The following is a 12,584-nucleotide window of genomic DNA, read 5'->3' as shown; positions in this document are numbered from 1 at the left end:
TCGCCATCTTGTCGAGGCTGCACCTCTGGATCATCTGGAATACTTGGCGGGAGATGGAGCGACGGTATTGAAGCAACAGGGGAAACAGGATTCACTCGTCCTGCCGCCGTGGAGGGCCCTGGATCATTTGATGGCCCTGGAGTAATTGCTGGCCCTGGAGTATTTGATGGCCCTGGAGTATTTGATGGCCCTGGAGTATTTGCTGGCCCTGGAGTATTTGCTGGCCCTGGAGCAGTTTGTCCAGGTGTTGCTGCAGCAGGGGGATGGCTCGACGAGTAGGGTGCGGCTCCAGGTGCTGTTCCACCCCGCCCACGCGTACCACCACCACGAGGGGGCCCACCACCACCACGAGGGGGCCCACCACCACGGGGTGGAACGCCACGGACCGCACCAGAATGGCTAAGCACAGCTGGAGGTGGTGGCGCAGGTAGATTATCCATTGGAATTGGTGGTTGGTTTTGGGATCGGGCGCTGCCGTCTCGGCCGCCACTCATCATAGGAGCTGCCATCGTGATCGCGACAGACGAGGGAGTTATTCAGGCTGCTGTGTTCGGAAAATCAAATAATGAGAGTTACTATTAGGATTGAGGGATTTTGACAACGAAAGGTCGATCTAGATGCGAGGAAGCATGCCATACTAATATGTTTTGAACGAGCATGGACTTCTTGACTAGGCCTACCACCCCTATGGATCAAAGTTACCCAACCTTTGCTCTACTCTAAATAAAGGTACCACAGTAGTAGCAGGTAGATTTAGCCCACTAGTCTATCGCTACAGCCCAGACTATAATCAAACACGATCTAGATATAGTATCAAGTTGACAAGATCAATCACTGCGACTGCTGGGCGGGTTTTGATTTTTGACAATCTAGCACTCAAGGCAGGTTGGCCTCGAATAAAGAGCGGGCATTAGAGATAGGGGCGGACTCGGCTGATTGGCTGAGGCTACTTTCCAGGTCGCATTGACCGTTGCTCTAAAGTTGAATAACTCGGATAGGCGGAAGTCCGGAGTACAACAGCTTGAGCACAGATGCGCAATTGAGAAGGTAAAGTTGACACTCAAAGAGCAACCAGATTGACCTGAGAGCCTGTGCGTGCTATCGATACCTGGGTTCCAGGTAACGCAGCCTTGCCCATGGTGCAATTCCTCATCCCTCGTGGTCCACAAAAAGCACCGAGGATGTTCCCTGAGGTGTCATGCGAGGTATTACCATATCCATCCGTTCAGGCGCGCAGTGTCTTGCGACAGGTTACTTGATACGCGCTTAGCTCAGGCGTGCCACATTTGCCGACAATTCAGACACCGGCCGAACGCCGCTCGGCACGCTGCAGGACGGGTATGAGCCGTAGTACCTGCGTGCGGGGGCTTTACTTATAATAATAGCCCTTATCTTGGGCCCCTCGAAGAGACGTCAGAAACTATAGATAAGCGACTTCTAAGGCCTCCAAACGCCCCTAAGCGAGGCCTTGGAAAGATAACGCATCCTTGCTGCATTGTAGAAGAGCCTCTCAACTATCACCAACCTTACCGTAGAGACAACGTGTGCACTCTCACCTGCTTAGCAGGCTCGACAAGTGGGTGTTCATGCACTTTCTTGAAGGGCGACGATTGACAGTTCTAGTACCCTGTAAGCCAAGATCGAACGATTCAATGGGTCATGTTTCTCTATTGCAACTACCGCCCCGATGTTCTAGGCATACACTGCGCAGCCTATTGTTGAGCTAAAGCAAGGGGGCGAGTCCAAGATTAGGTCTATCCTCTCCCACAGTGATCAATTACTCGTCGGCCTGAATACAGGCTCGCTACGTATCTGTCGAATGAGGGACCGTCCATCGCCCTTATCTGACCCTGAAGACGAGCATACGAGCATATTCCAGGGTAAAAATTGCCCTTACGAGTAAAGTGCCAAAGTCCTGGTACACATTCTAGCACAGAGGGCATTGCCCGTCTTCTTTTGGTCTACGGTGGACGATAACTGAAAACCCACTGGTAGGACAAGGGTTTAACCTAAATAGGTGCCGCCCCTATATAAATGTTGGAGGATTTGGACTGTGCAATTGTACGGGCCCATCGATACCAGGCAAGTCAGCGTAGATGAGATTTTCTGTCTTCTTCTACTCTATGGTCACCGTTCTGGTTTATATAGAAAATTACTAGGCAAATGACCTCCTGGAGCCTATTTTCCATGATTCCAAAGCATTCCAGAGGGTGTAGCACTGACTCATTGCTCGTCGTCATGAGGTTGCCTGCGCTAGTCACTTTGGCGCCAACAATAAATTCGGGCTCTGAAGCCGATTTGGGCGCCCGGATTAGAACTTTCTTATGGATTGTCTCCTGAGATTTCTGCTCACGGAGCGTAAAACTGCGTTCGGAAAACTAGTTGCCTCCACATACATACTGCATCTTAATAAAGGGGTTTAGGCGTCTCTAGATGAGCTTCCACGGTACGTTTCCTAAGGACCTTTCTTAAAGAACGTACTAGTGTTACATGGATGAATGCGCATAATTCTGAGTACATGCCAAGCTCTTTTACCAAAGCTAAACGTACAGGGATCATGGCCAGTATGTATTCTAGTATTATAGAAAGAGTCGATAGACAACAGAGACAACAGCACACGTCTCATAGAGCATAACGCGGTTTTCATGAGATGACAGTCGACATGCAGAACGAGGGCGATTATCCAACGAGGCTACACTCGTATATATCATCGGGAGATATACGACCCGAAAACCTTACGATGCGGTTCAACTGATGATTGTTTAATCGTTGAATATACATGCTATTGCGTATACTGACGCCCTCCTCCTTGTGGTCTACTCCCTACGCTTCCGACCCTCCCTTCGAACAAGATTTCACTAGGTTCGCCTAACTCTATTATCTACCTATATTTGTCAGTAATGAGCGGCTTTATACTTCTTTATACTAGTTCTGGGCACGTAGCTAGACTATTTCCCTACCTATCTCTACTATTTATGTAGATCTTAAAGAATGTGCTCCCCTTGTCGACACGTTCTTTATGACTCTGACGACTAGGAATATCCGTAAAGGCGTCAGCGAATCGAGTGAATTTTCAATCTTATTTGTAAGTATATTATAGGCTAAGACATTGAACTACTCCAGTTATGTCCCAGATTACTAGATGTAAATATCTCACTTTTCCAACAAAGAAGCTGTATAAGACCTAGTCTACATCGATATAGAAGGATTGAGGCACAATGGATTTATATTTGGCACAAGGCATCCTTCGAATGCTCAGAAAATGATCGGCTTTGTTGAGGAGAAGGGGATGTGTAAGGATCGAATAGTGAAAATGCAACCTTGAAAATCACGTGGAATTATGTGATGGCACGACCTTTTGTCGGCTGCATGTAGTTACGAGTAGTCTTAACCAAAAGACAAAGCTTTAAAAGGTGTCACGTGTAGCAGCACCTCACGTGATTGTGCATATATCCATAGAAGCTCGTTGACACCAAACAAGGACCAGTGAGCTTGGTATTCGCGAACAAGATAATCAAAATCCATGGACTTCCCGAGCATGTTGAGCGAGATTCGAACAGTGTCGCGCCCGGTTTAGGCCAAGGAGATAGTACGAATATGGTAAGTATGGTATCATTACAAATGCGAGAGAATAAGACGAGAATCCCTCTAGCTTACATCACATGCATTTGTAAGGACCACTCTACAAGGAACTCTCCATGCTGCGGCGAGGAGGTCTTGTTGTAACAAGTTGCTAGATCTCAAGCACACTTTCTTCCTCGTAAAGATCAATCGAACCCAATGGAAGAGAAAAGTACTCTGAGTTGCGAATATACACTGTTGAATAAAGAAGGCATATGAATTCCGGTGAATTACAATGTCCACTGTTGCGTGCAAGCGACCAAGGCACTACCTCAAGAAGGATCCAGTGCTCCTGGATGATAAGTTTGGAGTTCCGCCTGAGATAGATATAATCGTGCAGCTTCCCACACCGTTCGTGGACTCTCTATCCTGACTGGAATTGCTGCGAATAACTCAAATGATACCGGCCCTCCGGTCAGAGCGGATAATTTCATCCACATTCCATAGTCAATAATAAAACGTGGACTATTATTGCATATTCTTATGAATGTTAAAGCACGCTTGTGCTACCTTCATCCACAATCGGTCTTACCTGTTGGCAATCGACCTCCATTGTCATTCGCTATCGCGCACGAAGATTCTACCTGTAGTTTAGTTTTAGGCCATCTCCAAGGCTGACTAGAAATGCTGGGAAGTCTTTTCGCCAATATATAGCACCTAGACATAGATAGATACTATGCCATAATAAGACTTTCTACATGTTGCTATGCCCAATCTCTGAGGCAGGAACATTTGCCGAGCCTTTTGCGTAAAACCCGCTCTGATCTCTGTGGGCGCATTTCTGCTTTGTGCTAAAGATTCTGCTCACTCTCCACTTTTTGACATATGTAAGTTGGACAGCGATATAAAGGCCGGTCGAGAGCGGCACATTCTGTGATATGACTATATCATATTTTGGCTGAGAAGGATTTGCGACTCAAGTTCTGTAATCTAGTTGAGGAATCCCAAGATTTCACAAGAAGGAATTGGAACTTGGGGAACGCACGCTTCTTTCGAGGCTTCTAACACCGAATGAGAAGGTCTCATGTAAATTCTACAACTGAATCGACGCCAGGGCTGGGACCTGGAAATCCAGCCTGGGATCAAGGCTCTAGAGGTCTCGAGATTTCAACCATCTTCTACTGTCTCATCCGGAGTTTCATGCAATTCCATATTTCATCACCTTGTCCAATCATTCTGAGAGTGTAGGCAGATTTCTTTTGTCTTGATCAACCTTCAGTGAGAACGTAACTAGATACCACTCCCAGTTTTAGATCTTTTGAGAGACATGTGCTTAACTGCTTGGATCATGACTCTTGGCAGGCATTTTACTCATGTTAACATCTTCATCCGTTTGGAGTACGGTAGATGCTGGTTTCCACAATGTTGCGCCGCCCAAGCGGTCGGCCGTTAGCCCAGCTCTACCTGGATTCTTCAGACCTGCTTCTTGTTGTCTCTAATACGACACGTTCCGAAGACTTTCGTGCTCAAATGGGGTGAGGTTCAGCTACATCGAGAGACACACAGCTAGACAATAATCTTCGTCACTTGTTCTCACGTCACCGGTTTGGGCCAAGGAGAGTCGGGTAGGGAAAGACCTTACGTAGATTTCGATCCCGATCGTGTGCAGGGAAAAAGCCAGCCAGACGGCTGGACCGAAAGAGAGGCCAAGCGCTGCACCTGCGGGCATTACATCTCTCTCAGGTCCCATTTTCGCCAGGACGAGAACCTGTTTGTGTGGATGCGCCAGAGAAGGAGACGTTACACTCAGGGTATTCCGCCCGCGCGTTTGATCTTCTCCGATGGTGTAGTTCACTTGGGCACAAAGCCTGGAGCTGTAATACTCATTGCTTGAGTCAATAATAGTTGCCATAGGTGATCATGATAAGCCGGAGTGAGATAATGCCCGACGCCTTTGAAGTGGGAGGAGTTTATATGTCAGCCCAGGAAATTCACGTAAAAATCAATCCGCAGCTGGGTAAACGTACGTAAAATCATCCTCTAAGCATCCAGGCCCTGTGTTGCTCCAGCTGCAACCTCTTGACGTTGAGGCACGCCAGGACCAGACATCCGAAAAAATGAATCCCGAGTTGAACGGCTAGTTCGCCTCCAAATGCATGCCTGGCCGCCATAGAAGCCCCAAAGTGCTAACAAGGGATAAAGAATGAATGAGGTAACCGTTGATTTGATGGAAGAGAAGGATCTTGTGCCTGATCGTGGGCACAAATTGGAAGCAAACTAGGGATGACTCCGGGAGGATAGTGGAGAGGTGCATGAGTAGGCCAACTTCCTCGATGCCCTTGGTATAGAAGTAGCATTCACCAATGCCTGGGCTGATGCACAGTATGCCATAGTAATCGAGGTACTGGAACCGAGCGAGGGTGAAGTCCATCAGTGGTCCAGCAAAGATGAAGAAGACGAAGTTGTAACTTTTGGAGAATCCGACTAGATTGTACACTCTCCTGACAGGCCCCACAAATACATTTGCTGATGCACGATCAGGATTCAGCATTGTCAAAGGAAGAGGAGTAGGTCAAGTGACAGTATGAAGGGAGTAATAATAGAAAACAGGTGATACTGGGAAGGAAGGGTTTCTGAACTATAGAATCTCTGATGCAGAGAAAGAGTGATCGATGTGTCTTCTATACCTCGTTCTTGTTGGATGTGAGTTAAAATTTCGGCACTTACATTTGAGAGAACTGCGAAACACGTCGACACCGGTCCGTCCCCCATTTGGGTCCGTCCAAAATAAGACCTATCGTATCACTGACTATTGGCTTAAAGGTATTCGGGACCTCAATCGCGGCATAAACACTCCCTTTCGCAACAGATCTCAGCAGTGATTGGCTGTGGCGCAAACAGCTGCCTGGTCAGGTTTAGCATTCGGCCATCCCCCAAGGCTTGGCTACGCGGGGGAATTTGCCTAGGACAATGCTTGATCTGACGTTACAATCCGTCCGCAACCCTGACAAAGATGCTGAAGTTGGAGTCCAAGGGTTTTCAGTGAGGTCGTGTCTTTTTTACTTTCTTCTCGGTGAAAGAGGATGAAGCATTTAAGAGCGATTGAGATGCATCTCGGAACGCGAATTTCTTTCAGTCCACCAAGGAAAGATGGTGGGAACTCCTAGCAGGTCAAAGAGCTGCGGTACCTGCCGAATACAAAAGAAAGGAGGTGTAAGTCTTCCAAGCCAGGAGTCGCCCTGGGAAATCTGAAACTTGTCGCTGCATAGTTGATTGACAGCGGCCCATATTTAGTGCGACATGAAACGGCCAGCTCATGGACAATGCCAGAAATTCGGTCTCAAATGCGATGGGTACGAACGCGAGACCGTCTTCATCAATATCACCGCTGAACCTTCTTCCGCGGACGACAAGCACCCACTTGAGCAAGCGTCTCCGCAGGACTTGGTGCTTCCCGACGCCCTGACATGGTCTGCATTTGAGGAGAAGTACCTTGGAATTTTCTGGGGGCTTTATCTTCCCCAATAGAAGCAATTTCCACCGCATGCCACTCGGTACACCGGTGGTGGCTGGACTAATGCGTTGCCTCAACTCTGCAGCGTATCGCCGCCCATTCGAAAATATCTGCTCGCCTTGTGTCTAACCATGGTAGGCCGAGCAGAGGCGAAGTCATGGGAGAAGGACGAGGGACTCAAGTACTATATGAGTTCTCTCAGAGACATGTCTGCTACCCTTGCATGCCTAAAGTCTACTGACCCAACTATTCTGTGCGTCGCGTCTAGATTATATTTGAGCTTAAACTATAATTTCACTTCTTCTCAGGGGTGTTACAGGTCCTCTTTGGCCACGACGAGCAGGATAGATTCGCTCAGGCCCGGAACTAGCGAAAGCACATTGATGGAGAGCATGCAGTAGTGACCTGCCAATCTCCCCAGATCTATACTTCCGGATATCTGCATCAGCTTTTTGTGGATGGAAGATTTCACTTTGTTAGTCTGTTCTCCCCTAAGCTATGGTAAGAGTACTTCTACTGACTAATACTAACCCGTAGACAACAGGAACCATACAGAAGAGAAAGCATACATTGGTAGGCGATTCCTTGAACAGAGATCCCAAAGACGCCGAAGGATATCTTGATTAAGATCTTCGTCGAAATCCCGACTTTACTGGAAGGCCTTGACATGACAAAAGAGAGCCAAGAAATTGAATCTCGGGAGATTCTACGGCGCGATCTAGGCCAAAGATCCTACGCTCATGAGAGAGAGGTCTTTAAGTGGAGAACCAGAGTAGGGATTGCAGACCCGACTTACATGCTCGAGGTTAATTAGACGCTCTTTTCGTTGGATCTCGTTAGAGCATCCACATCATGTGTCTATAGCGGTCTATACGTATCATGGTGTACAACACACTTCAAACTATATCCGGTCCTGATGTAAGCCTCCCCAGGCATAGAGACCCGAGGGCTATACTGTCGGCGGATAGCCGAGGCGGTTTCCCTACTTCTCCATCCATTCTCTGGAGTGTATGGGGTACACCTAGCAAACTTTCCAGTTACCGTCGCGCTGATATGCCTCGACGCCACCGACGGCGGCGTCGTTTCCGAAGAGAAGAGCATGATCATGGACGTGTTTGAAAGGTCGAGCCATGGGAGAACAGTTGGTCGCTTTATTGAGAGCATCCGAGGCTTGAACACAAAGTCTCCTAAGGCAGCGAAGGAAGGACCAAATGCTGCTGAGGGCGGAGGAATAGACTATGTAACACCATAGCGAATGTACCAGTGTTTTTTTCGGTCGGGACAACAGACGTTAGGCCAGAATACCGTTTCCTAATGCCCCGTCCCGGCTATTCAGTATTGCCGCCATTGCTTAGGCGAGAATCAATCTCCATTCAACCACCGTCCTCTCTGCCCATGCACTCACGCTCTTATTTATTTTTGACAGGCCAATGAAGCTACTTAAGTGATAAGAAGTTTCCTTATGAAGCGTTGTGGGCGCATAAGCTCCTCGCAGAGGAGCTACTCTACAGCAAATCCTCCTTTCTATCCCCTGAGGCCAACTTAGTCTCTCTCTGGCTGCCTATTTTCGGGTCTATGTATGTCCACTGCGGCGCACCATTTCCAATAGACCTTCGTCAGTCCAACGGACTGATTGACTGCTTACTATTTTGAGCCTCCTATGTGATTCCTCATCCTTGCATAATCTGACCTATCATTTCGAGCTGCAGCAGAGAAATATGCAACAAACATTTCATGGCTACAATCCAGGGTAGTCCTTATGATACCTCAAACAGCCTCCTGCCCCAGATACTTCGTCAAACATATAATCACCCTCCTTAATTTCTTAGCTGGATTTCTAAATGCCGGCTCTCGCCTCAAAACTTATTTCTAGTGACCGGGGTACAGTACTGGAGCTCTGCGGCGGGAATCCAAATAGAAAAGGAGGCTTTGCTTCAGAATTGTGGATTGATGCCAATACCAGCAGCTTCACAACGTAAGAGACCGAGCGAGATCGGATCATCAAGCCAATCTCACGTACCGTCAATAGATCGCATTTATATGCGATTATTTCAGCACCAACGACATTGAGCTATCAAGATAAGTCAGAATATAGTCTAGCTTTTCACTCTACCAAACCCATGTTATCAAAGTCCAGGCCATAAACCCGCATACTCGTACAATTCACCAACAGGATTCCGACGCCTTGAACGTGCCGTCTGTATTTACCAACCTGGAGTCGTCGACAAAACCTGTGGCTGTGTATTATAGCTCAAATTAGGGGTACCCCTCGGCTTCTCTCCCTGCGCAACGAGTCGCGTATTAGCAGCGACGGCAGACTCGCTATGTACTGTACATCGTGGTTGCGAAAGTATACCTCGTGGATGCAACTGCCCGCTTATCGAGGCCAGCACCAAATGCACCGGCCATTGTTATCGAAATGCAAACAGGCAAACCATTCGACCGCAACAAGAATAGTCTTCAGGTCTCAAGCATAGGGTGACCACAACAACCGTTTTCGTAACTTCACACCACATAAAGCCATAAATATTTTTTCCTACTCAGACCATCTCGCAGCTCATGTTTTAGGTGTAGCAGACCATCTAAAGGCCTTTGTTTCGGCTTGAATCAGACCAGGTTCGGCCGCCCAGGGCGATGTCCGAATGTATTGCCTCCGCATTCTTGGTATGGTCGAGTGGTAGGACACTTATGCGCACATGACCTTGATATGAATTAGAATTGCCCCCTCCAATGGAGTAGTCTTCGCTCACGCGGAGATGAAGGTCGTAATTACACATGGATTGTTTAGTTAAAGAGGCCCATGCAGTGATATTGAAGGGTATGAAGGCTGTTAAAGTTGTTCAGTACCGGTAATAATATCGAGGTTAAAGATGTTGCCACTAATTTTGGGCACACTTCAACCGCAAGAGTGCAACTGACTCCGGATAAATAAACTCTCTGCCGCCGTCTCACTGTTGCACGCTTAACTAAAGCCCTCTTTATTAGTTCTTCTACAATCATCATGTCTTTTGCGCTATTGACTGGCCCACATTGAAGTATTAAAGTCATTTCATCGGCTAGTATGAATTTGGATTGAGACCACACCTTGGAATTTACCCCATCCTAGTCCCGCTCCAAACCAGCCATCTAGTGCCTGTGATGTCTCAATATGCCTCGCCACATCACAGAAGGGCAACTTCAGGATCGGCACTTCGATTTCCTCATTAGTTCGAATGGATTGTCCAAACGTGAGGTTGGTGTTTCAGCGAAGGTCAGAATGCACGCGTTGGAGGTGCGCTGGGGGAGAGAACCATTCTCGCAGAAAGCTTCTATTTTGGGTGCGTCCAGATATTGATGAAATGGCCACCGACGGCCGTGGATAGCCACGATGCTAAGGTCAGGCTGCGGTTAGCGAAACGAATGATAAAGATTAGGATGATTGTCATCGACGGCGCCGGTGGCACATCAAGAGATGGGAGATGGGGGCAACACAAGGCTGCAGAAGCCGCGAACGATTGATGTCTCGGGCGGATCCTGAGGGTGCTTAGGGTAGGCGCCACGTGTCGAGCCAGTATCCCATGAGCCGTCACGTGGATACCCCTTTCTATCTTGGCACAAACCACTTCAAAAAAGCGGCAACTTTCCAGAATACTTAAGTACCAAAAGTGGCTTAAGCAAAGCGTTTTAGTAGGATTCCTAGGCGAAAGATTACATAGGAAGAATCGCAGGTACCAAACCAATCTAGAAAAGCAATAAAAGCAACAATGGGCAAAGTTCAAGAAGTCCTTAGGTACGGGTGCTGTCGCTGTCTTGACATTGTTGAAGCTAGCCTACATATTGGCTCCTTGGCACTGCTGCCTGGCACGTGATATCATTTTCCGATTGAAATTACATACAGTCGCAGAAGTATATATATGCCTGCTGCCCACACTCTAGATAATTGACAATCAACCTAACAGTTCACTCAACAAACATTTTACTGTCCCAAGCGCCAAGATTTTGCAGCCTAGGGCTAATATAGGCGTGCTCCTGGCCATGGGAGTGGATAACTAGGTATTCTACAACGACTAGCTCAGCATCGTCAGAGGACCGATCATGGACAAAGTCTCCCCAAAAATTCTATCCGTCTCCTGGGGCCACCTTGAGGTCGATGGTCTGGGTACCGGGAAGGACTTCAGGCTCTTCCCCGGCGGTGGTCGCGCTTGGGACTGGAGCGAGACAGGCACGCGGCATAAGCCTGGCATCCAACCTGCTGACGTCGAGGAGCTCATATCTCACGGTGCAACTACTGTGGTCCTCTCGCAGGGGATGGACATGAAATTGCATGTGGACCAGGCCACTTTGAAATTCCTCCAAAACAGGGGAATCACGACTCACGTCGCGGAGACCCGCCAGGCTGTCACAATTTACAACACGCTGGCTGAGAATACTCCTGTTGGTGGCCTCTTCCATTCTACCTGCTAGATCGCAGTGCACGTCAGGTTAACTAGTCCGTCCAAAATGGTACGAGCACATTAAATACATGTAAACAGCCCTTATCGTTTGAAAAGAGCCAGGAAGATCACTCGACGGGTAAAAAAAACAGAACCGGCTACATTAGCGAGAGAATCAGAGGTTTTTTTATTCCATCGTTTTTGCTCCGTTTGTGTATGAGCCTGTCAGGATCCAAAACTATTACACCGTATACTCACTCCGTATGCAGACAAGAGGCAGTAGTCTAGAAGTCTTGTCATAGTCTGAGAAAAAAGTCCATAGTTACAGCTGCCCATTTCTACAAGATCGATTCTTGTTTTTAGGCATTTTGGTCATGTTCTTGATGCCCGTAGAATATGAACCTTTCTTGAGAGACTCAGGTCGCTGCAAAAGCGAACTTGAACGATCGACGGAGACCGCTGCGATCCCGCCGAGGCATGATTAGAGTCTCTCCTCCTAGGAACTGACTGAAGAAAGCACGCATGATGAATGCGCGCGTTATCGACGAGAGGATAGGAACTTGAGAGAGTACATTGTACAGCGACTCACTCATGTCAACCCATCTCGGTGATGAGCAGAATGCAAAGGCACTGCTTCCGAATCAGCTTAGCCGTCGTTTTGCGTTCACCACTCGGGTATTCCAACACAGATTCATGATACTCACATCCAGCCAGAACAAAGTTTTAACAGTGAGACTGATGAGAGTGCCTTCTCATCCCGTAGATCATTGCTGCCGTCATTTGCTGGTCCCCGTGCGTATTTAATTCCAGCCATTGTTGCGCCAATACCGCCCACAACAAAGGCGACCTTCTTGGTGGAAAGGACTTGTTTCCTACAGGATCTGACCTATGCATGTCTAGTATATTGGCTCGTAGCTGTTGAGTGGAGGCAAATCGGATGAATTGGATGGATCAATCGGTATCTAGGACAGTTCTGAGTCGCAAGGAAAACAGGTCTTGTCTTTGTCAATATCTTGTCGCAAACCGCAAAACCAAGAAAAAGAGGATTCAAATCTAAAGATTCGAAGGGTCTGACCTCAGATCCAAGAATATGGTTG

At 47.8% G+C, this 12,584-nt stretch overlaps 4 protein-coding genes across 4 annotated transcripts; 3 read left to right on the top strand and 1 right to left on the bottom strand.

Annotated features, from left to right (window-relative positions):
- Positions 1-5,698: 5,698 nt before the first annotated feature.
- On the bottom strand, positions 5,699-6,112 carry A1O9_12495 (uncharacterized protein; the record flags this gene model as incomplete). The annotated part of the gene is made up of 1 exon (XM_013398714.1): positions 5,699-6,112. One exon carries the CDS (start codon positions 6,110-6,112, stop codon positions 5,699-5,701), a length of 414 nt encoding a protein of 137 aa, XP_013254168.1.
- Positions 6,113-6,861: 749 nt separating this feature from the next.
- A1O9_12494 (uncharacterized protein) lies at positions 6,862-7,089 on the top strand (the record flags this gene model as incomplete). Its single annotated transcript, XM_013398713.1, has 1 exon — positions 6,862-7,089. One exon carries the CDS (start codon positions 6,862-6,864, stop codon positions 7,087-7,089), a length of 228 nt encoding a protein of 75 aa, XP_013254167.1.
- Positions 7,090-7,533: 444 nt separating this feature from the next.
- A1O9_12493 (uncharacterized protein) lies at positions 7,534-7,889 on the top strand (the record flags this gene model as incomplete). Its single annotated transcript, XM_013398712.1, has 2 exons — positions 7,534-7,576; positions 7,669-7,889. The coding sequence occupies 2 exons, from the start codon at positions 7,534-7,536 to the stop codon at positions 7,887-7,889; spliced, it is 264 nt and encodes an 87-aa protein (XP_013254166.1).
- Positions 7,890-11,149: 3,260 nt separating this feature from the next.
- A1O9_12492 (uncharacterized protein) lies at positions 11,150-11,518 on the top strand (the record flags this gene model as incomplete). Its single annotated transcript, XM_013398711.1, has 1 exon — positions 11,150-11,518. The coding sequence occupies one exon, from the start codon at positions 11,150-11,152 to the stop codon at positions 11,516-11,518; it is 369 nt and encodes a 122-aa protein (XP_013254165.1).
- Between the last annotated feature and the right edge of the window lie 1,066 nt (positions 11,519-12,584).

The sequence above is a fragment of the Exophiala aquamarina genome (assembly GCF_000709125.1).
Source record: "Exophiala aquamarina CBS 119918 chromosome Unknown aczIA-supercont1.23, whole genome shotgun sequence".
Taxonomy (NCBI): Eukaryota; Fungi; Ascomycota; class Eurotiomycetes; order Chaetothyriales; family Herpotrichiellaceae; genus Exophiala; species Exophiala aquamarina.
Note: the sequence above shows the minus strand (reverse complement) of the source record. Positions and strands in the feature narration are given on the sequence as shown.